This window comes from Platichthys flesus, chromosome 18, assembly GCF_949316205.1.
Source record: "Platichthys flesus chromosome 18, fPlaFle2.1, whole genome shotgun sequence".
Taxonomy (NCBI): domain Eukaryota; kingdom Metazoa; phylum Chordata; class Actinopteri; order Pleuronectiformes; family Pleuronectidae; genus Platichthys; species Platichthys flesus.
In genome coordinates this window covers 5,754,090-5,781,527 of record NC_084962.1, presented here as the reverse complement: position 1 = coordinate 5,781,527, position 27,438 = coordinate 5,754,090, and the positions used below count along the sequence as shown (strand labels likewise).

Below are 27,438 nucleotides of genomic sequence, written 5' to 3'. Positions count from 1 at the left end.
ACATCTTTTTTATTTGTCTTTATGTATTGATGCTATTGGGACGTGAGGAGGATTTAAACAAATAAGAAAAAAAGTAATTCAGAAACAAGTAACCAGACGTTCATTTAAGTTTTGTTCAAAGACATTAAATACATAAATATATATACTTGGTAATTGGAACATAGAATTTCAGTGCTTTAAATTATGGTAGGTACAGTTGCTGTTCTAAAGGATGCAGTTTGGCAACAGTGAATCTCTGTGTAGGGACATCACCTTCCATTATGACACTGGGATAAACTTGGTGGAGACCATGGGCATATTAGTTTTTCCACACAACTGTCAAGACCAGAAAAGCAGTTTGGATGGCTAGCAGCACTGATGCCTTTTATAACTGAAACGTGGGTTCAGCCACCATCAGCTCTGTTTCTAGAATTCACCCGTTGCATTTCCACCCCTGCTGGGGCCCCAGTCCCACCTCCACTCCTTCCATCTGGTAGAGTGAGGCCATGTTGCAGTTGGCTGCCAACCCAAAGACCGGGCCAGCAGGGTCAGAGCGGCCACCAGGCCAAAGTGCAAGCATAAGATGATGTGCTCTTGCTGCCTGACATCAGACAAGGAAGTGGTTCTGGTGTCCAGCTCACGGTGAAGTTCAAAAGTCAAGGCTGTGTTTAGGCTAAACATGTGGAGCCACTGCTGCTGCTCGACCTCTCGTTCCTTCTCTCAGAAGCCTATACTGAACATAACCCTCCCAGCTCGGCCTGACTAGGAGGCGCCGCCAAATTCCAGCTTTGGGGAAGTTGTGTTCTTGTGACTCTGTGCGGGGGCAGTGGTAGTGTTGAAAGTATATCGATCTATGGGACTGAGCTTTTGACCTATGGGGTGAACTCCAAGCAAACAATTGCAGCGTGTTGTTTTAGATTCTTAGAATTTCACCAACAACGAATATGTGTGTGTGTGTGTGTGTGTGTGTGTGTCTCTGGTGGACAGTTAAGGACAGCTCATACTTACCCTCACCCTTTATTTCACCGGCGGGTCAACATGGATTTTGAACACTTACTCAACTGATGTATACTTAAATCTCGCTCTAGTTTTAAGGTGCACACTCTGGTGCACTGACAAAGACACCATACTTGCCGCTGCTGTATTTTCAGGCTTGACTCTATCGGGTGGAAATGACCAGAAGAAGATATATTACACATCTGCTTTATTATTCTTGCAGTCATTAGAATGTCATGAGACGCGCCTAAATTGTGGATAAACTTTTGCTTTAACACAACGAGTGAGTCTAGGAAATGTCAAAGTGCTCATTAAATGTTATGAGCTTAATCTCACCATGTCGATACAGCTTCTAATTAAACAGCAGGCCCGATGGACCCCTCAGCAGGCAGCAGAATGCTGTATAGACAGTCTAACATGCCAGACACTTGCCGCTGTGATGCTGCAACGCCACCATGTGGACTATTTCTGCAACAGGAATGAATCAAATAAACAAAGCACTTTTGGAGATGCATTCAGCAACAAAAACATCTCACAAAACTTGGATAATAATGTTTGCCATGTAGGAGCTGGCAGCTGAAAATCTGTTTAACTATAGAAAACAGTGTTACAGTTTATCTGAAACTATAGCCCCAATGACAAATTACATCTGCTGGCAGAGAGAGGCAAACCTAATCATTAAATGTTGCCTAGAGGGAAATTTTGCGACACAGATAAAGAGTCAACACAGCCTTAAGTGTCCCTGTTTGGCTCATTAGTGGGAACTGGGCTAATAAGCCTATCCGAATAAGGAGGGTTTACAGCAGGGGGGCTCCGAGGTTCATTTGAGGTAGGATGAAGCAGCAGTAGAGCAGCATCCAAAAGACCAAGAGCATTTCCAGCTCTAATGGGGTTATGTCACAAGAGGCGGCTGAAGACTGAAGAATGAATCCTCCCTCGCCGCTGGAAAGTAGATAAAACACACCAGGGTTAGATTCGAGCTACAACGAGCCACTTCACATTTATAAATATTATAAGGAAGAGTAGTTACACTGCAGCAATAACAACAAAACCCAGACACAAATGTTATTATCGGCAGAATGGACTGACCAAACAACCGGCAACTGTCTCATTATAGTAGAAGTTAAAGTGGTGTGCATTAGGCTTTAGATTGCACTATACGAAGAGTATTTTTAGCTTCCAAAACCATAATAATAAACAAAATCTGCAAATGTTCACACGCCTGGTTCACAAGCTCCCGAAGTAAAGTGAGCAGCTTTCTGACGTGCGATGAAGGGAGGGACTGTTTATGAGAACGTAAATGTGCCCCGTAAAAAAAGCCTTGTAAAACCTCTTGATAATATCCAGAAGAGCCCACGCGAAAAACACAACAGGAGATTATCTGGCCCATACGCTGCAAGTGAGATGGCAGGTTGATGACATTTCTATCACTCCACAGACACAAAACGGATAGAAAGACTAAAAGCACACAAACATCTCAGGATAAAAAAACGGTGTCGCACACCAGGAAGAGACTGATGAAGATGTCAATTGGAAAGACGAGATTAAAGAGCTCTTGGTGATAAGGGTCGAAGCCGATGTCGATGTGCTGCGAAAAAAAACATGTGATCTCCACAGCGGAGGATAAAATTCATGTCTGAAAACTACTCTAGCCTTGTGTCCAAGGACAAGAGGCGGAAAGGCCCCTCGTATTATACAAATAATTAACAAACACCACCCCCTACCTGAATGAGTTAGAGGTCCGACTTCTACCCCCAGCATGAATGTTAACACTTCCATCAGGGTCATTGTTTGGAGTAGTTTCCCCCAGATGTTCTACCGTCATTGTCTTCTTATCGGTGAGTTTGTATTTCTTAATCTTCAGTCCCCTGTCCTCTTCCTCTTCTCTTGTAACTGCCTCAGGATCCATTGAATTTGTGTCTTTGTCAGTGGACGCCTCCGTTCTATCTATATCGTAGTTCTTTATTGAATCCTCCGCTTTGGGGCCACAGTCTTTCCTTTCATTTTCTACTTGTGTGTTAATTATAGCTGCGCTGACACCTCGGACTTCATTCACACCCTCATTAGTTTGTATTTTTTCATTTACTCCGACCCCGAACCCAACTAAGGTCACAGCGCTGTGTGGATTTCCTCTCTTTTCCTTCATATTATTCCCCTCTTCCCCTTTGTCTTTCCCTGAGTTTCCATCCTGCCCGTTCTCAACTGATGCCAAACTCTCTCTTTCCTCCTCTTCGTCTACTTCTATCTTCTCACTCACTTGTACAAATATTACAGTAAGTCCTCTGTCAGTGTCTTCCTCAAACGGAGCCATTTTGCAAATCTCTGCCTCATCTATCAGAGCCTCTGTTTTATCATATCCATGTGTCACTAATCTAACATCCTCTGTCTCCTTCTCCCTTTCCTCCTCATCATAATCATTAAGCTGTCCTACAACCACTCTTTCCTCCTCAGGTTCCTCTTTTCTAAAGCTCCCATCCTCTGGCTCCATGTCAAACACGGGTCGATTGTATCTCATACTTTCATTTTCGTCCAAATCCTGCTTCCAGTGAACCACTGCCTCAGCCCTGTCTTCAGATTCTTGTTCGAAATCTGCATTTCCTACAACAGAACCTCCCTGAAGTTTAGATCCATGACCATTGGACATGTCACATGCCTCCAGATGCTTTGACTCCTCGTCGATTTCTTCCACTGTCTCCTCTTCGACCCTTTGAAAAACGTCTTTGTTCAGATCCAGGATGTAGCTGTAGGCCTCCTCCTCATCTGAGTCCAGCACTGACAAACTGTAGATTCCCTCTTCTGAGCTCAAAGAAAAGCGACTCTCGTCCGCTCTGGACTTTCCGTGGACCTGATTCGAGCTTTTCTCCATCCAGGATCGAATGTCTGGGTTGACTACACCTGCGTCTAGAGGACTGGGCGGCTGTAATATACTTCTATGCCTCCCTCTCTTTTTGTTGAGTGGTGAGGAGGCAGCACTGCCTTCAGACTGCTCAGTGATGCTTTTGTGACAACAGGATGAAACAATGTCACCGTCGCTGGAGGAGAGGTGAGATGTGACTGAGTCATTCAAGTGGAGCGAGGTGGCATGGGTGCCAGCCGGGGATCTCCTGGCCCACTGCTTCCACAGAAGCTGCTCGCTGCTCTTCTCCAAACCTCTGAGCACAGCTTGGGCTTCTGTGTTGTCAGCTGGGGTTTCTCCTAATCTCACTGACTCAAGGGAACCATAACTTGGGATATCAGGAACTCCAATGTCCGTTGTTTGAACCTGTGTTAAAAAGTAGTTACATTAACCACGGAATAATGAAAATAAATATTTGTTTCAATGTGTTTGGGAATGCATGTCTTTACTGGACAAGGGAAAAGTAAGACTTTTTAGAAAATGTGTTAATTTGCTGTCTGAGAGTTAGATGAGAAGATTGAAACAATTCTTATGTCTCAGTCAAATACGATATAGCCAGTAACCATGAAGATGGATAAACTAAAGAAAATAGTTCAACTCTGCCCGTGAGTTTTTCACCATTGTATGTATTGTGGTTTGTAACTGGCTTGTATATTGTTCATAAATAACATTAGATTAGAGAAATGCAAAAGCAACCACATGCACACAGTTGTCAGTTTATTTGGAACGCCGAGCAAAAGCTGTCTAATCCAATAAATCCTCCATTCGTGAAAGTTAAAATGTTTAGTTCAACTGTAATCAGGTAACCATTTGGAGACTGCAATTGATGGTGCCAAAGACCTGCTTGGCATTATGTAGACGGGTGTTTCTATTAGTTTGTCCATCCAATTCAAATCAGTGAGGGAAGGCCAGACAGCAGAAACACGTCTCTGAACAACTCAGTACAGTTTAATCCATAAGTCTTCAACACAGTTTCTATAAAAAATCAATGTAACCTTCATGTGCTGGATTTGCACCTGAGAATAAAGGATACTGATGTGGCCGTGGTAGGTGGCCAGAAGGCTGATAAGTGTATTTCCCAAACCAATTCAATGCCAAACCTTTGATAGAAATATCTAAAATAAGTCACACTCACCTCATCCTTGCCTGTACAGTGCCCCAGGAACATAGACACATAGGTAATGATGGACTGCTCATCTGGTGAGGAGCACATTACACCTGGGAAGAGGGACAAACTGTTACCACTAATAATGGTGGCCTGTTAGGAGGGAGCCTTCCCTGTGGTTTGACACACAGACGTTACCTTTATGATCAGTTCTAGTGAGGTCAGTGAGACTGGTGCCTTTGTTCAACAGGGCTCTATAGCACCGAGAGCTAATGTAGGTGCTACAGGGTCTGGGTGCAATGATTCAGATATTTGTCTTTGTGATGCACTGATCCTATCGATAAGCTTTTACCTTCAGGCTCCAGTAGAGGTGTTATACCAAAGCTGCGGTGGGCTATCATGAAGGCCTGCTGAAGGTTTTCCCTCGGCTCTCCGGACAGACTCTCCCGCAGGTCCACCAGGTCCGACTCTATGCACTTAATCATGGCGAGGAATGCGAGCCCACTTCTCCAGCTCTTCCCAAAGTCATGCACCTCCACCCCAAACCTGCACATTTAAAATGACATCATAGAAAAATAACTCATCCCAACACTGCCAGCTCCAATTTTTTTCCCTTCACTCATAGGTCAAAAAATAATTGCATTTTGGATGTTTCCTTGACCAAAATGACTGTATAAGCGATTTGATCTTTTTCAGACTCACTTTGATGTGCATCTTTGGACCCACTGCAGAAGAGACTTGATTGCTTTCCCATGGTACTTTGGCGCCCTGGCAGCATTCCTACCCTTGCTTGGCAGGGTTTTGCACGAGTAGCTGCCAACGTCATTTGGCTGGAGAGAGAGGTCACTGGAAGAGGAGTAACCGCTCGCTGATAAGGAAGAGAGGCTAGAGGACAAATGCGTGTGGAGGCCTCTGGTCACCTCCTTTACCTGTGTATGGGGGAGAGCGGAGTGTCGACGGGGTCAGTGATAAGCGGCGGGTCAAGAAGTGAGTTAATACATTATGAAAATAAAGCATGGACTGCATATAAAGATGGATGAAAGATGGCTCCCCAGATGTGAAGCCAAAGCATTGGTGGCTTGCTGCACTATAGGTCATCAACCCTGCCTCCTCAATGTTATCGAATGGGACAAACTAAGAAGCCGACTTCTGTCATTCATGGTAGTTCTTATCAGATTGATGTTTGTTCAACAGTCTGTTTGGTTTTAATCATTTATTTGATGCTACAAAAACTGGATGTAACATCAGGATTAACAGCTAAGACTCAGCGGCTATTGGTTTAGCACAAACTATATTACAATTCTTGACAACACTCCTGAGCTCTTTCTTTGAAATCTTTGTATTTGATGTTTTGGCTCCATATCTGGATAGTGGGCGGAATAAACACTACCTGGAAGTGCAGGATGATGATCCAGACCAGGTTAAGAACAACAGAGGGGACGCCGTCAGCAACACCAGAGGTGTCAATTCCAAGGAGCTTAACCTGAGGGACAACATGTGAGGATACGTCATTGGGAATCAAGTCTAACCAGAGTTTAAAGTAGATGCTAGACAGCACATGTCAAGACAATATCACAAGAGACTTTGAAGCAAACACACTCACATGTCTGTCATCCAGGAACGCCAGGGCCTTGGAAATGTTGTTCAGTCGGAAAATGCGTTGAGAAGACGACCTGAACCTGTAGAGCTAACATAGACTAATATCAGTAGTATAAGCTCAGCAGAAAGGCAGCGGGGGAACAGTTAGCTTGACTCTGCCAAAAAAACTCTCTCACTCCTTTTTAGTGAACCATTTCTCGGTAGGAGTCAATTTCTGGAGTCTCAGAAGGAGAAGAAGAAGATGAAGAAGAAGATAGATTTATTGGTCCCCCACACACATGCACACACACACGACTTGCAAATGGGGGGAAATTTGTTCTCTGCCTTTGACCCATCTGGTGAACACAGGAGGACACACAGAGCAGTAGGGCATCCATGCACAGTGCCCGGGGAGCAGGTGTAAGGTGCCTTGCTCAGGGGCACTTAGACAGTGGTGTGGGGTAGGCACTGAGACAGTGGGGAACAGATCCAGGTATTGTCCATCCAGGTATGTTTTTTTTTTGTCACTCGTTGAGGCGAACCAGAGACCACCGTCGGAACTGACCAGGTGCTGGGGGGGCTCGACTTGGACAGAGCCAGGTTTGCTCTTTCCCCCCCATTTCAAATCTCTATGGTCAGTTGGGCTAAATGAAGCTAAGCAAACTGGCTGTGAGTTGTGGCTTACTGCACAGAGAGTACATCAATATTTTCTCTCAGCAACAAAGGGAATGGATATGTTTGGCAAACACTCTCGGGTCAAATGACACAGGATATAATCTGCAGCTAGAAAGATGACATCCACCTGAACGTGCAAATTTGGCAAGACTGCGAAGTGAGAGAGCGCCTCAGTTTTTCAACTCCCACTGACAATGAGAAAGGAGTCAAACAACTCTTAAAAAAAAAAACTGTGTACACGTTCTGGGTTATTTTTGAAGTGGCAGGATATTTTGAATTACTTTTATGATTCTAATGAACAGAGCTGTATGGGAAGAGAGGACATTACAAAAACTCATGGCAGTTTATATATTTTCTTGGCTAAATTCATATTTGCACTGTGAATTTTGATTCTCACCAGTTTGCAGCCGGTCAGCTCCTCCAGCAGGGCCATGAGTATCCTGCCATCCTGAATGTCTGTGAACAGGTCGTGCACCTCAAGCGGAGGATCACACTGGGAATATAAACAAATCACAATCTGTATTGGGGATTGCATGAAAGAAGCATAATGTCATCGCAAAGCTGTATCGATTTGTGTCTTACTATGTGCAGAAACCCATTCATCCACCTGGTGAAGGTTCTCTTCTGCGCTGCTTTCCTCTCATCTGGGGGAAAGAAAACAGGGACTTGGCACGACATGCCGCAGTTTAACAAGACAACACTGTTGAACCGGTGCTTTCACTATCCTGATGAGATGCAGCACGCGGGAGGGTTTTATTTAACGAGCACACACAGTCTGACAGATCATTGGAAAGAGTTGTATATATTTGTTTATCTCCCAGAAGACTTCAGAAATGAAGGTATGTGAAAGGAGCAAACTTGCCTTTTAACGTCACTTTCATTATGGATTTTACACTAGAGAGTACTTTAGAAGTAAATCATCAACAAACAGAACTGTGCCACAAAGCCAAATCCAGACATATTTGGAAAACACTATAAGGTAGCCAGGTGATCGCTTTTCAAAAGTACAATAAAGTGGAGTCACGGCGATTAACCTATTATTATCATCACACAGTGGGTCAAGTTTAAGCTCCAGCGTGATCCAGTATTTCTTGTCACGGTACCTTGAGGCTGAGGTTGTTCGCTGATCTCTCCGTGTGGTTTCTTTTCCGAGCCCAATTTGGCCTTGTCCTGCATTCTGATGTTTTCTAAAAAAAAATACTGTCCGGCACTTGGAGCAATTAGAGCAGCTCTGTGGTTTCTGTACTGACTACGGGGGAAGAAAACGCAGAGTGAGGCAGTGAGTCCTGCCTGAACACGCTGGAACCTATCTCCGAGGTGTGGATCAGCTCTGGCTCCACTCCCCCTTGGAAACAACTCAGCCCCTGTTGACAGGCTGCAGCTCAAACCCTCTGCCTGTGGAGGAAGCTGCACAGTGTGTTGGGATCTTTAACCTTTAACAGAAAGGAGTCGGCTGTGTTATTCTACAGGTTGAACTGTTTTCTTGCGGAGGTCTGTGATAAACCTTTCTGGCAGCTCAGTGTGAATGAGTCATAAACACCTGGATTTCTTCAGAGCTTGTTCAGGACAGGCTAAAGGAATGAGGGTAGGAAGTAAAGGGTTCGACAGAAGTTGATCTAGATCATTTACTCGTAAAAATGTTCTATAAAAGTATTGTAAGAGGTGTGTTGGCAATTCATTTAAATTTCTGGATGAATCCCAACAGATTCATCCAGAAATTTACATGCCAATTCTAGTGTTCTATAGCAAATGCTAATCGAGCTCCACGGTGCTGGGCAGTGAGCACAGGGCACACTACAGGACGTCGCGCCCTGAGGCCAGCCTCATGAAGTCTGTTTCTGACTGTTTGGGCAGAGACATTCACACCAGTGGCCTGCTGGAGGTCATTCTGTAGGGCTCGGGCAGTGCTCAACCTGTTTCTCCTTGCACAAAGCAGCAGATATCGGTCCTGCTGATGGGTTGAGGACCTTCTACGGCCCTGCCCAGCTCTCCTAGAGTAACTGCCTGTCTCCTGGAATCTCCTCCATGTTCTGGAGATTAAGCTGGGAGACACATCAAATCTCCTTGCAACGGCACGCATGGATGTGCCATCCTGGAGGAGTTGGACAATCTGTGCAACTTCTGTAGGGTTAAGAAATCGCCTCATGCTCCCAGTAGAGATAATGACTCTAGCTAAAGCCAACACTAATGGAAAACCATTCGAAGTGATCAAGAGGGAGAAACTTGAACTGGCCTACACATGCAAAACCACTCCTGTTTTGGGGGTCGTCTCATTGTTGCCCCTCTAGTGCACCTGTTGTTAATTCCATCAACACCAATGCAGCTGAAACTGATTAACAACTCCCTCTGCTACTTAACTGACCAGATAATTATCAAAAAAGTGCAATTGAATTCATGCCATACCCTGATAAAAAAAGTGTTCCTTTAATTTTTTTGAGCAGTGTATATATAATTAGTTCCACTTTGAGGACTTTCATCAATGCTGTTGTTAATTTGTGGATGAATAATAAGGTGCAATAAGTTATAACTTTTGCAGGGATTCTTTACCTGACATGTTTTATTAAATGACACATACCAATATGGATGTGCATACAAACACTTTGTGATTTACACTGTACACTGCATTTCCATTTATTTCTCTATCTTTTCATCTTGAATCATATCCAACCATCAAAAGTCATTTTTCATTTATGCCAGTTAATGGACTGACTTAATACAAAATGATTAAACATGCGAGAAGCTAAACTCAGAATCTTAATTTGATTCACTGAAATAAAATGAGTAATTAGTTGTTTTTTTACACTGACCCACATTTTATTAGAATTCTATGCTGTTCCTGACTCACTCTCCCAGGGGAACTCACATGCATCTTAAACAGGAGATATCCCCCAACAGAGAGCTGGATCCAATTTAAGAGATCTGCAGTTTATAATACACACACAATTCATAAATCACGGCAGCACAATGTTATTTTGAGGAGATCAGGAGGGTGAAGATGCAGATTCAAGAGAGTGGCTACATGAAACCAACAGTTAGTCTAGAGACAAAGATTAAGAAACAGCACATGTAGAAGCTACAGCTGGTCTGCCAGTTTAAATGTCAAGACATTTCAGAAGACATTTTGACCCAAGCTTAAACAAGATAATTGACAGACGCAGCAACCCATAAGGGCAGGGTTTCTGCAGGATTCATAATGAAGTTCTACGTCAAGTACAACAGATATGAAGCTATATCAGAGTTCCAGAATTACTTACACTTCCCTATAGTTAAAGATAAGGTGAAGAAGCAAATTAGGTAAACGTTCAAAACACTACACTGTCTTAAAAACGACCTTCTTGGACAGTAGGTACAGTCTTTCACTGTGCAGTGAGATACCGTCAGATTGTTGTGCTAATATCCACATCACTGAGATATAACTAAAACACATACAAACATAATAAACTGTGCACGTACGCCCAAACATTTACCTTAAAAATGAAAGTAGCAAAGTTAAAATTAACATAATTAAGACCTACATAAACATATTTAAGAGCTAGTTTGTGATTTATATATATCAGTCGTTATAAGGCTTTAAATTACAAATCATAGAATTTAGGCAGTGGCAGAAGCCCCAAGAGGACAAGAGGGGAATTTTAAAACAGGTTTCAAATTGATCAGATATAATCTTCACGGCAGATAAACTGAAGCCTGAATGTCTGTATCCAACAGGCCTACATGCAAATGTCTAAAGCTTACATCAGCAATATAAAGAGAAAAATAACAATAACACTCATAAGTGTTGAGTGTGAGTGTGTGTGTCAAAATAGGAGTGTGGCAGGGGAATGTGTCTGAAAGGAAGAGCTTCTTCAGCTTCAAACAATATCTAGCTGCCATTTTTTTTTGTTTCTTTGCTCTACCTGCCTCAAGAAAGGTGATGGCCACAGAGCGGGACCACCACCTCCGTGGGAGGCAGGAGTCTGTCCAAGGAACATCGCACGTGAAGCTCCCGAGCCTCGAGAAGTCACGCCTTTTCATTCTTTGTGTTGCTTTCTGCAGCCTTGTTGTGGCCCACAGGCAACAGGGTTTGCGAGGGGCAGGCTCACAAGGCTGCACAGATGCTGCTTACATACAAAATGCAGATAGACCTAATACACAGATGATGATTTTCTCATATCATCGTATTTACCGGCCATTTAATACCAATCTCCAATGTAAACAAATGCAATAACACTGATGTTATGTACATGACTTTTTTTTATTAAAAACATTGACAACGTTGCAAACAATATAGAAGATTAAAAAATTCCACTTTAGCCAATTATTGAAATCTCTAAATATGATTATTAGCTGAAATGTATGATCTAACTCTCGATTGATAAAAAAAAGAACCAGAAGAGTCAACATCTTTTCTTTCAAACTGGGACACTGACGACTATTGTGGGGTCTTGTCTCTGAAAGTAGACAGTCCAAACAGTCCCGTGGCAACGCAGGGTCCACCACTGACGTGTCTTTGTCTTTTCCTTGGATCTCTTGGGCTCTCCTCGGCCGCAGGAAACACTTATTTCTTCCCCATGATGAAGCTCGGTGCCTCCGCATCATCTTCAGCCTCTCGGTCCTCATCCTCTTCACTGTCTTCTGAGCTCTTATTGGCGCCGTCTTCCGTCTTATTGTCACCTTCTAGTTTCGCCTTCTTCGCCATGAGCTTCTTCTCCTTCATTTTCTCGCGCTTCTTCCGGCGCTTGGCCGTCCTCTCGTCGGCCGCCTGCTTGTTCTGCTCCACCTTGTCCAGATACTCCACGTCCTTGTCCTGCTTATCTGCCACCTTGTCCAGGAAGTCCTGTCTCTGGTACTCTCTGCGGCGGAGGTGCCGGTAAACGTGGAACTCGCCGCTGCCCGCCCCGGCGCTGGAGCCCATAACGTCCCGGACGAACTCCGGCGGGGCCCGCGGGTTCCATTCTTTAAGTCGGTCTGGGATTGGAGCGAGCTTGTCCGGGTTTCGCATCAACCTCTCAAGCTTCAGACGCTGCTCCTCCGCCGGGGTTTTGGCGATTATCAGAGGCTGAGATGCCTTCCCCGACGCTTTCCCCGGCTTGTTGTTCTTTTGCGTGTGCGCCGCCATCTTTCAAACGACTGCAGTTGACTTCCTGCTAGCTGAAGTCAACCGGAAGTTCTTGAGGGCTTCCGCACCCGGAAATAATTGTTTTTACTTTATTAATATTGTCTTATCTGTTAAGAAAAAAATTCGGATTCTTCTGTATATGTTGTTATATTATGGTTATTTCCGTGTCAAGGCCTTGAAGCGTGTGTATAGTAATCCAGGAAGATTTTTGTGAAGCGCGTATCGAGGCTCGTGTTAATGACGTATGTGGTGAGGACGGCCGTACCACGTGACTGATTCAGGAAATGGTTTGCTTTTTTGGCGTGCCATTCGAAATGTTACAATATATCACATTTTGTATACCTGGGACTTTATTGCGCGTTTGTTTCCCAAAAAAAACAAAAAAAAACGCCTGAGACCCAGCACTGTGGAAAAGTTGTAATATTTATATGGAAGTGAATAAAATATTGTCCCCATTTTACGTGTTAAATGTTGTCCCTATTGACACAAGCACATTCACATCACCACCTCTGCCCAATTTGTTTCCACTTTCCCTTTTGACCCCGCAATTGTATCATAAAGACAGACACACTATGAATAAGTACAGAATGTATGTATTGGCATCACAAACATCATAGATTTTTTATTCAATTCAAAGCTTCACATACTAAAGCCATGGTGTCATTATAATCACTCTGCCAGTTTTACATATATTGTCCACTTGATGGCACAGTAGAGCGAATGAAGAACCGTGAAGCTTCGGTCCGTGAGTGAACCAATCGGATGGAGAGCTTCACTGCTTCATGAAGCTTCATGTCGCAGTATGGTCGCAGTCGCCAAGCTGAAGTCGACCCGGATGTCCTTGAAGGCTTCCGTAACCCGGAAATAATTATTTTACTTTTATAATACTAGCTTTTCTCTCTAGGATTATTATGTATGTATGGTTATATTATTTTATTATCATTTTTTTGGTCGATTTGAGTGGAATTCTATCGATTACTAATGTAATTGACGCCCGGGTCTACCAACTGCATATGAGATTAGACGTTTTTTGGGCGTAGCTATCCAATCAGCGCCCAGGTCCCGCCCTCCTCCAGTATTACGTGTGTTGGGTAACTGACTTGAAGTTATTCCGCTTTCTGCCGACATCTCTCCTGCTCTTCTAAACACAGAACTAACCGGAGACCATGAACAGCTTCATCAGCGCCACAGCTCGGTGTCTCCGGTCGGGGGCCGCGCTCTACGGGCCCAGGCGAGCCGACGTGTGGTCGGCCCCGGGCCGGCGGCTCCTGTGCGCGGCGGCGGGGGACGTCCAGAAGGACCTTGGAGAGAAGGTGAAGAAGGACAAGGTGGTGGTGTTCATCAAGGGGACCCCGGCTCAGCCCATGTGCGGCTTCAGTAACGCGGTGGTGCAGATCCTCCGGATGCACGGAGTGGACGACTACGCTGCCTACAACGTGCTGGACGACCAGGAGCTGAGAGAAGGTGAACAGGAGCGGAGCGATCCTCGCATGGCGGCGGAAAGTTGTCACCCGTCACTATGACTGGAGACTCGGTGTCAGTGGAGCTGGAGATAGATTTTGTTTACAAAGTTGAACTAGTGTCCGTGTCACCGCTAGCACCTGTCAGCCATGTTTCCTGCTCCAATCCTTCAGTGAGATCGAGTCTAACCGGTCAGATCCGCGGCAGTCAGTGGATTTGCGGTTTATTAGAATGGTCTGGGTTTATCAGTGTCCTGCAGCAGCACCACAGGGTGCGGCTCCTCCACACGCACGGGACAGCATCTGTAATATACGAGGCTTTCAGCTAAACCCCTCAAACTTTCCCTCCTTCAAATGGTGCCAGCAGATATGTGTACTTCTATGGGGGGGTGGTGTCAGGTCAGGCTTGTGGTGTAACAGCTGTGTGGACAGCCAGCAACTGAGACTCGTACTATTTAATACAATGTGTAGTAGATCTTTGGGTTAAATGGGGACACGTGGTTCTATGTAATATCTTGAGAAACAGCAGCACACAAAGGCAGGAACACAAGCTATTTACCTCCAGGCTGAAAAGCTATAAACTGTCACTTCCTCTACTTCCGTCTAATAATGACTGATTGATGGACAGTGTTGCACAGACCTGGCTGAAAGCAATCGTGTCACATACCCCCAGGTGATACAAAAGCAGGTCTGGGTGTACAGGGGTCAGATGTACAAGATGGAAGAGGGACAGAAACTCAGCATTTCCTGACAGTGAATGGCCTTGTTTCTCAAAACATTTAACAACCTTTTCTTAAGAGCATTACTGAGGGAAATCCACAGCGTTGAGCGTTTGCTATTTCACGAGTCCCGCAAGACTCCAAACTTTACAACAACAAGGCGAAGACGTGCTTGTGACTTGTAAACTCATCTTTACGTGTGAAATCTGTGGAGTGCACATTTATAAACATTGTGATCAACATTTTATCTTAAACATTTTTTTTTTTAACCAGTTTACTTTCTACTTAAAAGGCAACACAGTCGGGCAACATCCATCACAAATCATCTAAGATCATACTCTCAAATACAGCCCATGCAGGCAATTGCTGAGCTTTATTAACTAAAGATAGATTGTACAATAACAAAACGTATCGACTTCTCTCACTATCCATAAATGAAACCATAATATACCAGATACAAATGCTGCGTCTCACACCCAAGACGTCATTTAGAGCCAGAGACTACACAGGAGTGATAGGGGGATGGAGACAGTCCCAGCTGTCAATCACGATGTTTCACCCCTTAGTATAGCATCAAGTAACTAATTAAAGACTTAAAGGAAAAGTGAACCATGAGAGAATGAACATAAATCTTTACTTATTTATCGTGTATTTTAACTTTTTAATTCGGCCAAGGTTTATGCCTTTAATGTAGCCAGCCACCAGGTGGCGATTGAGATGCTTTGGCTTCAAACAAACTTTTACTATGTTTGTTTCTTTGTATTTTTTTTGGCTGTAGTCATTTGTTTCTGTCAGCGTGGCTATCACTGTCCATGACCACAACTCTGTTCTTGTGTTTTTATCATACAAACTACTCTTTTTCAAGGGGGAACCCCACTCACAATAATGTTGTCTGCCTTCCCCAGGAATCAAGGTGTTCTCCAACTGGCCCACGATCCCCCAGGTGTACCTCAATGGCGAGTTTGTGGGAGGCTGCGACATCCTGCTCCAGATGCACCAGAATGGAGATCTGGTGGAGGAGTTCAAGAAGCTGGGAATCCGCTCTGAACTGCTGGAAACCGAGAAGGAGTCCAAGTAGAGGACGAGTACAAACTTCAGAAGAGCTGACTACACAGAGGACACGTTTATCAAGTTGAATCCCCCCCCACCCCACACTCATATGGTCCCATATGAATCAAGTCTGTAGGCAGCCATCGGAAAAGCAAACTCCGAGGGCAGATGAAGGTGACAAGTGTGAACTATTTTAGTGGCGGCACTTTATCTTGAGTCAGGAATATTAATGCTTTAGAGTGTTCCATACCCATAAATAGCTACGTGTGATACAAAGCTCCCTCTGCACTGTTTATACTCTGAGTAACGCCTCCTAATGTGCACAGATCATGTACCTGGCAGGTGGGGCCTTAAATATCAGAAGAAAAGAGTTGACAAAGTCTTCAGAGGGATTAAAAATAAGTTTTGCCTAAAATACATCTGTACTACAATCCTCACCTCGACTGTAACGCTGCAGACACATTTTTTGGCTACTTTGGGAGCAAAAGATTCAATTTACAAACCAATACACAGACATATTATCACATTTTATGTTTATATGGCAAACTCATTAGCGTTCTCCTTGACTTCCATTTCTGGTCACTCAGATTAACGTAAGGCTAATGTTCACTCTTCTTCTATCTCCGTTGTGGTCTCAATCCACTCTTGAAAAAAATAAACTCAGACCCTTTAGCTGCTACATGCACCACTCTGCTCACCAGCTAGTGGTTAACTTTAATAAGTCTGATCCTGGGCAAGTAGTGCGCAGTGGGCATTAATAGGTTCTTATCCACTGAGAACCGCTGCCTGCTGGTCACAATGTTGCTATGAGAGGGAACCAAACAGTTGTGGGCCACAGAGCCAAGACAACAGGTTCAAATAGATTTGATGAGAAGAGATGCTTTGCCCCCCCCCCCACCTTTAATGCTGCACGCAATCTTCTGATCCATTGTGATCATAGCTTTAATATTTTCTGATCACACAGACTTAGACTTGTATTCTCTTGCTTATTTGAAATCTAATTTCACCAAATTCAAAATGTAATCCTAAAAGCTGTGTTAAAAAAACCCAATGTTAAGTCATCATCGTTGCTCTATTCACAGCAAATACAGAAATTTATGTCCGACTACCTTGTTGGAGAATCATTAAGGTTGGACTTCCACTGTTTGGTTCCCTACCAGTGCTTTAACTGGTTTAACCCAAAAATGCTGGTAACCTTTCTTATCCTGCCCTTTCCAGTCCCTGCTACCTCTATTGTCCATCTGTTTTCTCAAGCCACTGTCTTCAAGATCAAATTACTCTCAGGGTCCAAAAAGATATGAGTGACGGTGTTAATTATTCTTTATCTTGGGTCACACCACGAACCTGAAAACACTGCCAGCAAGCAGCGTTCACCTATAGGAGGAACAGGGGACAGTACAGCTGATGTGGGTCTGACACCAAACAGGGGTGGTTTCATGTTCATGCTGTCCAATGACATCACGTGTGAATTGGGTTTAGTGGTGAAGTCACACCAGACTGTCACTGACATCACAGCATTGTCAGTAGCTTCTAACATAGCCTTCTATCCGTTCTTCCGGCCAGGATCCCCATCCTAAACGTGCCCCCTCTGCTTTAACCTCGACTGAAACGCAACAAACTTGAATAAGCCTGATATGGAGACTGTCTATCTGTCCGTGAATGTGTGGAGTGTTTCCTTTTCTTGTGTGAGGGGTGGGGGGGCTGTTTTTTTGTTACTTTGAGTTCTCTCCTTGAGCCTAAGAACGTTGTGATCTTTATCAATCCTCCTGTAGGTGTTCCTCCTGCTGCATACAGTTGTATTATCAAAGCAATGGTCATGTAGTACGCTGTAAGATATTGTACATTAAAAGCATATTATTAAATGTATTTTCGCTGCATGTAATCCCTACGCCAATTAAATATTTTGTGACAAATAACATGCAACCTGTTTTTATTTGAAAAACGGCAAAGGACTTTTTAATTGAGTAGTGAATCTGATCTATTGGCACATTGACTGTGTAAACCATCAGACCACCAAACATTCTACCAAATGTGTCAGCCAGATAAACGTGATAGCTGCTAAGCTCAGTTCTTCTTCATGCTTTGGATCATTTTAAATCTCCAAACAGCTCGGACAGGGATCATCGCTGATCACAGGACACAGAACAGCCAGTCGCAGCAGTTTGAGAGGCTCCTTCACAGCTGACACTTTGACCAGCCGTAGAGGGACAAGCACACGTATTACTAACAAACGGTGTATCCAAGCTTCTATGTAACTCGCATTCACGGACCCAGAAATGGAAGAATGCTAACCAAATACTGTCATGTTTCATTTGACTAGAGTGAGACCAGTGCCTACCTGCCATGACGATGAAATGTCTCCTGTGAAAAAGACAGAAGCATTGGATTGAGCCGTTCGGTTCTGAAGAGTATAAACCGAGAACTTTATTCAGTCACAATTAAGAAAATTTTGTACACAGATGCTACCGCGTCTGGGAATTTTCAGCATCTCCCGCTAATGAGTTGCTCACAAACTGACATGACGTCTGGTTTTCCGGTTGTAATGGAGCCAATGCAAATTATAAAGCTGTATTAAGGGAATTAGAAGTGATATTTAGATGAGTGAACCCAGAGGAAACTTACAGTTTGTGGTTCTGTTTTTCTTCTCACTTCCTCCTTGGGAAAACCTCCACTCGTGACAGATGGTCTCAGCATTGTTATTTAGACGTTTTACACTTTCTTTAGTGATGAAAGAATCACTAAGAGAATGTTGAGCATTCTTTGAAAAATCTTTTAATACAAAATACTATTTTACAAAATGTAACTGGACTTTCGAATGAGACCATTGTAATTGTTACACTGTTAAATTTGACTGAGGTGAGAGTCTCATCCTCTCTTATGCCGATTCGGTTGCTGTCCACAGTCCAAAACAAAGCAGGAACACTGTTTAAAAACCAACAGAGAAGAGAAGCTGTGAAGAGGAGTCGGGTCAGAGTTTCTGCAGGAAGCGCAGAACCAGGTCTCGGAGCGTGGTGCGCAGCGGCTCGTTGTTGTCACAAACGATGTGCGTCCCGTCCTCCTCCAGCTGGATCAGCGTGTCGTCAGCCTGCAGGTGCAGGATGTGTCCGTCTGCCGTCTCCTCCACTTTCACCTCTGAGATCCCATGCTGCAAATGAGGACATGAACACAAACTTTTCATTCATGACGTGTTTTGTTGTCCTGGTATAGCAAGTTGGATGACTGATTGAATAAGAATAGCCGGTCTAAAGTTTATGTGTGTGCCAAGATCTATTAAAAAACAGATGGTTAAGGCCACTAAAACTAAAAAGATCTGATGGAATTGTCAAAGTAGTGGGAGGTAGTAAAATCTGTTATTGCAGGAACATGCTAATACATTTCATTAAATAAAAAATGTCTGAGTTTTATTTCCTGAAATCTGCGGTGGTAAAACCACAGCTCTCTGCTGTCGAGCACTAATCCCAGTGATGTTGGGCCACTGGGAGATTGTAATGCGAGATGGGATGACAGGCAGGGTTCCAGCGGGAATACTAAAGCTGCGTGAAATGTCCTCCAATGACAAGAAGGCAAATGACACATTAATTGTAACTGCTGGCCGTTGAAAAGACAACACTGAGACCGACGTCTGCAGGTTACACACCTTTTGTAATGTGGCCAGGAAAGCTTCAAGGGGCACAGCTCCACTCAGCAGGGGCTTGGGGGCCTGCACCACAGGGGGCTCCTCCATCACTCGCTTTCTCTTTTTGCTGGGGGGTGCTGGAGGGGGTTTGGGCACCGACTGGCAACACAAGATGAGAGAAAACAGTCAGTTGACTCCGAGGCCACATTGATACGTCAAACACACAATCTCTGTCCACACGAGCACTGACCCCTCACGTACACTGGGCATGCGTAGAGGTACAACGTAGTCGTATGGATGAAGCCTGACTGTCACAGAATACACAACTACCATCATGCAAATAGATATTTCACGATGCGACCTCAACACACTCACCTGCAGTGTGTGCTTGTTGTCTTTGGAGTGTAGCACAGCAGATACAGTTGCCACGGAGATGCCAGGCTTCACCTCAGAGGGCACCAGGGAGTTGGCCAGCTTGGAACGGGGGAGAATCAGACTTAAAAGACATGAAAATTTGCCACCTGCTTTCTGACAGGAGTTTTAATATTTCCATTATGCATTTCAATCTTGAATTCTGGCAGCTTCTTATTCACCATATGTCATCGTTTCCTGAAAACACCAGAGAATTTGAAAGATTCACTCACCATCTGCCTCTGAAGGTGCTGCTTTTATCTTTTATTCAACACAGTTTACTGACTTTATCAAGCCCTTCAACTAGACACATTGAAGAAGAATACATGCATGCGAGTGGGGCTCACCTCAGGAAGGATGTAGACACGCTCGTAGCGGCGTCTGAAGGGCAGGTTGAGCACGGAGCAGCGTCTGTACGGCATAGGGGGGGGCTGCAGCTCCAGCATCAGATCGGAGCGGTGGGACTGGGTGAGTGGAGGCTGGGTGTACTGCTCTGGACACACCACATGGAGCGGCTGCCAGAGGGAAGCAGAGGGAACAAGGGATCAAGTCCTGGTAGCTTCACAGGGCCCATGTGCTGCTCATGTAGCAGAAGGGCCCATTCTAACTTTTGAGTCTTTACTTTCACTCTCAAATCTGTTGATATATGTTTTTAACTACAGTTAAAGATAAAGCAGGGCCCTGTTCCAAATTGGTTTACATAATAATCCAGGCATTCGAGTTTTATGTTGAAATGACAACACGGGAGTTGAATTGCAATGTGATCGCAGTTGTATGAGGTAGGTGTCTGAGATTGTGTAGCATTTCGACACTTGATGTTTAAACAATTAATTATCACAAATAGATACTGCGCATGAAGGGCTCAAAATAGAATGCAGCTCAAAGATGCAACTAATACGAGCCCGCAAGAAAACGAATGAATCTCAACTCAAACCCAACAGAGACTCTGAGCCCGAGGTTTTTCCAGATTAAGACATTTGCTCTCAATCATTTTAACTATAAGTAAATAATCTAAAATAATATCGCCAGAATAATAGATTGATTGTTGACCAATTAAGTTTCACTAACCAATTACTTACTGAATTCATTAGACTAGTTAGATTTTGAAGACTGATGATTTTCTTTACAGAAAATGATTTTGTTGTCTGAGCCCATAAAGTGAGAGTTGAGGATTTCTTCATATTCAGGTTGTGTCTAAATATTAAGATATTAAGACAATTTGTAAATATTGAATGCTTTCATACTTTTTCATGTTATGAAATAGCAGGCAAAAACAGGTTATTGGTCACATTCATTACGTTTCTGTAGAGAAATAGAATAGATCATTAATAGATATGATTAAAGACCTATTAACTGTGTCATTTCACGTTAACATGGCTGGTGTGTGAAAGGAGTCTATTGCTTCATCCACAGGACTGATTCTGACAGATTCAGTATTACCTCCTTGTTGCACATCTCTCGTTTTACCAGTGTTGCATGTAAAACCACCCATGAGCAGCTATTTCTGAGCAACATAATCCTGATGCTTCTCAGTCAATACCATCTATTTACCAATTTGTGAGGATCCCTCTGTGAACTCAAATCATAACATGTTGGTGTAATACATGTACTACCCCTGCATATTTACTTTAATAATCCCTGTGGGGAAAGTGCTCACAGTAAACTACCTTACTACTACCTCTGACAAAGAAGTATGTTTTTGTCTTTGTTTGTTAGATTCTTAGCAGGATTAAGCAAAAGATTACTCAATTGATTTCCATGAAACTTTATAGAGGGTTGGATCATGAACCGGGGCGGACGGCAGCACATTTTGTTCTGGTTACGGATCACGGGGCAGATCAAGTTTTTGTTTCTCTTTTTATAACATTGGGAGATTAGATTGTGGATTTCTCAAGGAATACCTCATGAATTTTGATGAAACAAATCTGACTTGTTAAGGGAATGGATATTTACGAGTGTGTGCAATTTTGTATAGATTTAAATAAAAATCTGGATCTAGTGAATTTGAAGGTTGTTGCATAAAAGGCACTGTTGGGTCTCGGCAGAGGTGTGCACACTACTGAGTGACTAGTTTGTGAATTGGATTCTAACTTGACAATTCAGTGTAAACAACATACCTGGACTTCCTTCAGCAGCTTTGATACTTGGTGGAAGTTGAGCCGTGTGTCAATGGGACAGTAAACACACTTCATGGCCAGAGGCTGGTAGGGAGCCAGGGCATCGAGGTAGGAGAAGTCTGGCTCTGGTGACCAGAAATAAAAAGACGTAGGCTTTTAGAAGCAACGTGTCTGTTTCATGTTCACACGATGACGTTTTCATGTGTAGTTTATGGCCCAGCAGTGTTTGTAAGTTACCCGTAAAGATGATGGTGTTGAGGCTGGACTTGCCCCACAGCTCCATGAAGTGAACCACGTCCCCGAAGCGCAGAGAGGGATGGCCGGTGAAAACCACACACGGCTGACGGAACTCGATGCTGAAGTCTCCGTGAATACTGGGGTAGTGTTTCAGCTTATTGGTTTGGATCAGCTGAAACAACCAATGACACGTGTAAGATAGAAGCCGACATCAGGGTTTTTGTCAAGCTCACCCAAAAAGCTCAAGGCAACATCAAATACACAAATCTTATTTAGCATTTGTTTGACAAGCCAGCTACAAATCATGCCGTAAACATCTTGACCAACTCTTTAAGTGTTAACATGACCACATGTGCAGAGAAGAGTATTCAGTCAGCACAGAAAGCACTGTGCTGACTGTGTCCAAGATAAGGACACCCAGGAAACATGGGACTCGCTTGTTCAGCAAAGCTAAGGGTTACACACTCTACATCCACTAGATGGGTTTCTGGGGGCCAACGGCAATATATTTCAGCTGCCAATATTTACGTCAATATATTAATATGCTTAAGATAATTGTTACGTTGTTGTTATTAAGCATAAACTTTATAAGGAATAACTTAAAAAGGAAATTTAATAAAATGAAAATAAAAGTTTTCATATTGACAAACATGACTGCAGATAGCAATATGTCTGCAAAAGGCTCATATCGGCCGATTTTTATCATCCAATCAATATTTTGGTCGCCCTTTTAATTGCATCCATACTAACTAAATATAGTTCGAAATAGGGACAGTTTGTTTGAGGACACTGGTTACGTACATTGTTTTAATTAAATAACTAAACTGAGAAAAACCTCCAGTTTAACACAGTATTTGACTTGTTCAAAGATGATACACAGCAGAGGTAGGACTCACCTCAGCGTGAGGGAACGGAGGCTCTGGGAGATACACCTTTGATTGCTTGTTGTGACAGAGCCTGAAATGATCAAACAGGAATTATCAAAACCCAAATCATGACATTACAGATTGATCCTGTGAGCAATCGACAAGTGCTTGAGATCACATACTGTATCAGGTAATCCACAGCAGTGAAGCGAAACAAAACAATCGAATCAGCATGGGTATGGACGTCAGAGTGTTTGACTGTGTTGTACCAGTACTGCAGTTATATTTCACAGAAACAACAACATGCTGTAAAACACATTGCCAGAAAATCACAATCAGTGAATTAGTATTGCTGCAATCAACAATGGGTAGGTACCTGACTTCACCAGCCATAGACCATATTCAGTTAGCAGCTATTTCTTCAGCATCCCGTTTAGGGAAGGAAGATCAAATACTGATCAGACTAATGTTGTTCTACTCATTTAAGCTGAGTGTGTTGTTAGAGGGAAATGGCCGCAGTGTGAATATGGGCTGTGTCTGAAATGATCCACTCATCACCAACCCCTACTTTAATATATAGGGTATTCTATTCTATCATCATCAACGAAACTACTCAGGGCAGGTAATTATGTCATTGTTTCAACACATTGGCCGGGGATAAAATTTGACAGTCAATTTGAAATACCTTTTTGTAAAAAGCATGTTAAACTACTGTCTTTAAACTCAGAAATTAACTTTTTTTTGTCTCAGTTTGTACAATGAAAATTATAAATGGAGCAAACAGCTATTCTGCAACTGTTGAGATGTTTCATTCTGTCTCCATGATCATCAGATTTTTTAAGAGTAAGTACATTTTGCTAAAACAACTGCTCACCACTCGGCAAAGATCTGAGAGAACTCCAGGGAGCTGTTGGCAACGGGTGAGATGAAGTAGAAGGGTGTGGTGCCCAGGCTGGCACTCTCGATGAACTGGTACAGACACTCCAGCAGGTCGTATATCACTCCTGAGGAGTAGCATGGAACCAGCACGTTGCCTCCAGCACGAATCGTCATGGCTACAGGTAAAAGACAATAATAATAACGCACATACAATAATAATAACGCACATACTCAAAATGAGCACATACAATGTTATTCCTCAATAAATTAAACAATGTTTAGGGACTAACCCTCATTATCATTTATTTCCACTTCACAGCATGAACATATCAAACATTTTTATTTAGCCACCTACTTCCTTAATAAACTGATTGAGATCTATCCAATAAATATAAATGTACCCAGGTTGCTGCAGAATTCTCCCAGCATGCCGTCTGGGTTGGCGGTGGGCATCTGGGTGAGGCCTGTCAGAATCAAAACATCACTGTTCTTCAATGAGCTTTGGTCCATCGGCTAGGAGAAGAGAAGAGGAAGTACTTCAAATATTTATCAGACCACTGAGAAATGCTCTTCAACTAGACAACACAAGCACAGAGTGAGAAAAAAATACTGATTAAAAACAGAGATACAGAAGTAGAGTTTGATCTTTCCAGTTTGAAGATCATTTGAAGAGGACTTCTTTCAAATGCAGTTTACATCCATTACACATCCGATTGCACACCTTTGACAAAATCACATTCTTGGTAACAGGTTTTCAATGACCACATGTGTCATTTCCTCCCGTTATATTCCTGTCGACCTACCTGTGGATGTGTGGTGAGGAGGGATGAACCTGACACATAGGCCACTTTCTCATGATGAGACTGAATGATCCAGTTAGAGCTGCCCAACGAGTAACCAGAACTTAAGGGGGATACCTGTACGGCTCCAAACAACTCCTGGAGAGACAGAAGTTATCATTATGACAACACAAAGCTTCTGAAAAACAGAAAGAGGACAGATACAGCCAATTGGTAGCATTAACAAGCTTAACTCTGCACCAAAGTGTGTTTAACTAGGTTGATGATTCTTAAAGGTTAATTTTGGCAATAAATAAAACAGGGCATGGGAATAGAAGGAGACGGACAAAGGATGTTCTTACCACTTTCTGTGAATAGCCAACAAGCTGCACTTTACTAAGGGCAGAGTTCACCTCCAGCATACTGTAGCATCGCTTCCATGCCCACACGTCGACTGCATCCTTCAGAGGACCTGGGAGCATCCTGATACACCAAAAACAATTTGTTTAGGTTATTTTGTATCAAGTTAAAAGCATCTGTCAAAAGGTTTATCAGTGCGTTTCTTTTTTTATTCGTTCACATCAAACCAAGACAAGTGAAACTGAAGACAAATATTTTCCAAACCTCCAACCATTTGTAATTGGCTTTTTTTAATATGTAAACAGTTTACCCACCTTTGTACTTCCTTGTTTTTCCAGCAGGTGGCAGACTGGGATTTGGGAACTCTTTCCATGAAGTTCACCAGCTCCTCCATCAGGAGTCTGAGGGAAGAACAGCAAGAAGCATGAAGGCTGAGGGGTTGTCTTATGGATCAAGATATGTCATCAATAAAGTACCTAAGCGGGAACATGTTAATCTTCAAACTCATTTCAGTAAACAGAACAGAAAAAGCATATAAAGTGGTTTAGACATCTGGATATGTGTCCTTACCTGCCAATCTGTAGAGTGGGTTCTGTGGCATACACTGTTCCTGTGAAGCCTGTGTGTTCAGTGATGTAGGGCAGCGCCATCATACAGTGATAGTTGGAAATTAGGATGACATCAATATTAGATAGATCCAGCAGTTCTTTCTGTGGTTGACAAAAAAAACTATTAAATCAGATTAAATACATATATCAAGGATAATGTTTATTATAATTTATATTTTTATAGCGGCGTGTGAATGAAAAATAATAATTTCACTCAGATGTTCTTTACCATAGTCAATAAAATAGATTATGTTAGTGATCATATCCTTGCTTTGTAAAATCTACCCCAGTGATGAACCAAATGTGGGTCTAGTCTTGATTTAAAAATCAAATAGTCTGATAAACACAACTTTAAATCATCTTCTTTCATATAAATCCCTCCTGCAACTAAGATTAAGATTAAGATATGTTTATTCATACCAAACACATGCACAGACATGCACAACACACCCATGCAATGGCAGGCAAATTCAACCTCTGCATTTAACCCATCTGTGTGCAGGACACACAGAGCAGTGAGCGACCATGTACGGCGCTCGGGGAGCAGATGTTGGGGGAGTAAGGTGCCTTGCTCAGGGGCACTAGACAGGGTAGGGAGACTCTTGGATTTTTGGACAGATCAATCCAGGTTCGTCTTTTGTTGTCTCTCTGTGGAGTTGAACCAGAGACGAACCAGAGACCTTCTCTGCCCATAGTCCAAGTTTCTGCCACTAGACCACCACCTCTCCTTTTTTTTTATTTATTTATTTATTTTCCTAATTCTACATTTATCATTACCACATTTCTATTATGTGAGGTGGGTGGGTTTCCTACCTCAGGGAGACAGAACTCAGGCTGAGAATCCACAAACACCCGCTTTGCACATTCCTTCAACTCCTGGACACATGGAAGTAAGGAAATAGTTTGTACTTTTGAGGGACATCATTGTGGACGATTCTTAATACATTAACACTTGACAGAAATAGAAATATACAGAAACTACTAAAGATGACCTCACATGCAGGTACAGTTTAATTCTCAGTGGAGCAAACTCAAAAAAAAAACGCTGATCGTACCTTCTCCAAGTTTGCATTCCCATCCTTGGAGACCCAGCCTGGCAGCTTGGAGAGTCTCGGGCTAAGAAAGACAAAAGCAATTTGTGTTCAGAGCAAAAGCAAAAGAATAAAGAAAAGTACAGAAGTTTACCACCTCACTGTAAATGAAACAAAAACATATGCTTCAAAACCCGGACAGCAGCGTCGATAACAGGGACTGACCTGTGCACCAGAGGCAGGGGCAGGAAGTTGAGAACAGAGGTGGTGTCCAGCCCACAGTCCAGCATGATGGTGGTGGATTTGAACTTGAGGACATTGCAGGGCAATGTGGGGTGACCTGACAGACAGTACTGCAGAAGGGGGGACAAAACACGCACGAGGAATAAAACATCTATGTACCAACAGCACTGTGCACGTTTAGAAGCAGGGTGAATCGTTAAAGTACAGGGTGTGCCATTGTGTGTTCCAGTGTGTGTGTGTGTGTGTATAGTGTCATTATCAAGATGAACCAGTTGACTCTAATAACCGCGTATGTAGCTTATACAGTGAACTGTTAGCTGCCTTGCTAACCCCAGAGAAATAGACAGGGAGGTTTTAGCCCCTTAAACGATTTGCTCACAGGCTTTTATTGATGAATAGGGTTTTTGACTATTTAAACATTAACTGTGCTTGTTACTGTTGCCATGTTTACTCACCAATTTCATTTTTTATCCCAAATGACGGCTGATGAATTAGTTTAAAGACTGCACGGCATCCTTCCACACTGTTTCCCTTGTCTCCGCTTTGTTTACGTGACGTTCGCCCGAGGCCGCCCCCTACAGGCATGGAGTGTAACTTCAGGAACCCACTATTGCAAAGCGAATTTATCAGCGCGTGTTTTCCTTGTGAATGAAATGAGCAGTTCGCCTCAAAGATCCTGATAATCGATCATCGATCACGTTCCATGGATCTAAACGGGATTATTCTATTATACAG

General features: G+C 43.1%; 4 protein-coding genes and 1 non-coding gene across 5 annotated transcripts; 1 reads left to right on the top strand and 4 right to left on the bottom strand.

Annotated features, from left to right (window-relative positions):
• Positions 1–1,166: 1,166 nt before the first annotated feature.
• Positions 1,167–9,141, bottom strand: clmnb (calmin b). The gene is made up of 10 exons (XM_062411811.1): positions 8,333–9,141; positions 7,812–7,873; positions 7,627–7,722; positions 6,580–6,663; positions 6,367–6,459; positions 5,679–5,905; positions 5,329–5,522; positions 5,007–5,089; positions 2,700–4,237; positions 1,167–1,917 (listed from the first exon to the last, which is right to left on the bottom strand). Exons 1-10 carry the CDS (start codon positions 8,403–8,405, stop codon positions 1,773–1,775), a joined length of 2,595 nt encoding a protein of 864 aa, XP_062267795.1. The 5' UTR covers positions 8,406–9,141; the 3' UTR covers positions 1,167–1,772.
• Positions 9,142–9,768: 627 nt separating this feature from the next.
• Positions 9,769–12,369, bottom strand: prkrip1 (PRKR interacting protein 1). Its single transcript, XM_062412047.1, has one exon. The coding sequence runs from the start codon at positions 12,325–12,327 to the stop codon at positions 11,767–11,769; it is 561 nt and encodes a 186-aa protein (XP_062268031.1). The 5' UTR covers positions 12,328–12,369; the 3' UTR covers positions 9,769–11,766.
• On the bottom strand, positions 11,036–11,322 carry LOC133974051 (small Cajal body-specific RNA 13). Its single transcript, XR_009924644.1, has one exon. It is a non-coding gene; the product is annotated as a small Cajal body-specific RNA 13 (non-coding RNA).
• A 917-nt stretch (positions 12,370–13,286) lies between the features above and the next one.
• On the top strand, positions 13,287–17,472 carry glrx5 (glutaredoxin 5 homolog (S. cerevisiae)). The gene is made up of 2 exons (XM_062411421.1): positions 13,287–13,791; positions 15,412–17,472. The coding sequence occupies exons 1-2, from the start codon at positions 13,494–13,496 to the stop codon at positions 15,582–15,584; spliced, it is 471 nt and encodes a 156-aa protein (XP_062267405.1). The 5' UTR covers positions 13,287–13,493; the 3' UTR covers positions 15,585–17,472.
• Positions 17,473–17,942: 470 nt separating this feature from the next.
• Positions 17,943–27,277, bottom strand: ints9 (integrator complex subunit 9). The gene is made up of 17 exons (XM_062411171.1): positions 27,159–27,277; positions 26,686–26,813; positions 26,485–26,545; positions 26,243–26,305; positions 25,392–25,531; positions 25,136–25,222; positions 24,824–24,944; positions 24,486–24,620; positions 24,084–24,195; positions 23,678–23,858; positions 22,834–22,894; positions 21,938–22,109; positions 21,701–21,825; positions 19,931–20,098; positions 19,548–19,646; positions 19,194–19,331; positions 17,943–18,701 (listed from the first exon to the last, which is right to left on the bottom strand). The coding sequence occupies exons 1-17, from the start codon at positions 27,165–27,167 to the stop codon at positions 18,525–18,527; spliced, it is 1,977 nt and encodes a 658-aa protein (XP_062267155.1). The 5' UTR covers positions 27,168–27,277; the 3' UTR covers positions 17,943–18,524.
• Positions 27,278–27,438: the final 161 nt, after the last annotated feature.

Coding starts and splice junctions, on each gene's coding strand:
- clmnb (XM_062411811.1), bottom strand. CDS start 8,405: ATGCAGGACAAGGCCAAATTGGGCTCGGAAAAGAAACCACACGGAGAG. Junction 7,723..7,811: donor TGAATGGGTTTCTGCACATA/GTAAGACACAAA, acceptor TTATATTCCCAG/TGTGATCCTCCGCTTGAGGT. Junction 1,918..2,699: donor CGGACCTCTAACTCATTCAG/GTAGGGGGTGGT, acceptor TCTACTTTCCAG/CGGCGAGGGAGGATTCATTC.
- prkrip1 (XM_062412047.1), bottom strand. CDS start 12,327: ATGGCGGCGCACACGCAAAAGAACAACAAGCCGGGGAAAGCGTCGGGG.
- glrx5 (XM_062411421.1), top strand. CDS start 13,494: ATGAACAGCTTCATCAGCGCCACAGCTCGGTGTCTCCGGTCGGGGGCC. Junction 13,792..15,411: donor CGACCAGGAGCTGAGAGAAG/GTGAACAGGAGC, acceptor TGCCTTCCCCAG/GAATCAAGGTGTTCTCCAAC.
- ints9 (XM_062411171.1), bottom strand. Junction 26,306..26,484: donor GGAATGCAAACTTGGAGAAG/GTACGATCAGCG, acceptor CCATGTGTCCAG/GAGTTGAAGGAATGTGCAAA. Junction 24,196..24,485: donor TCCTCACCACACATCCACAG/GTAGGTCGACAG, acceptor CTCTTCTCCTAG/CCGATGGACCAAAGCTCATT.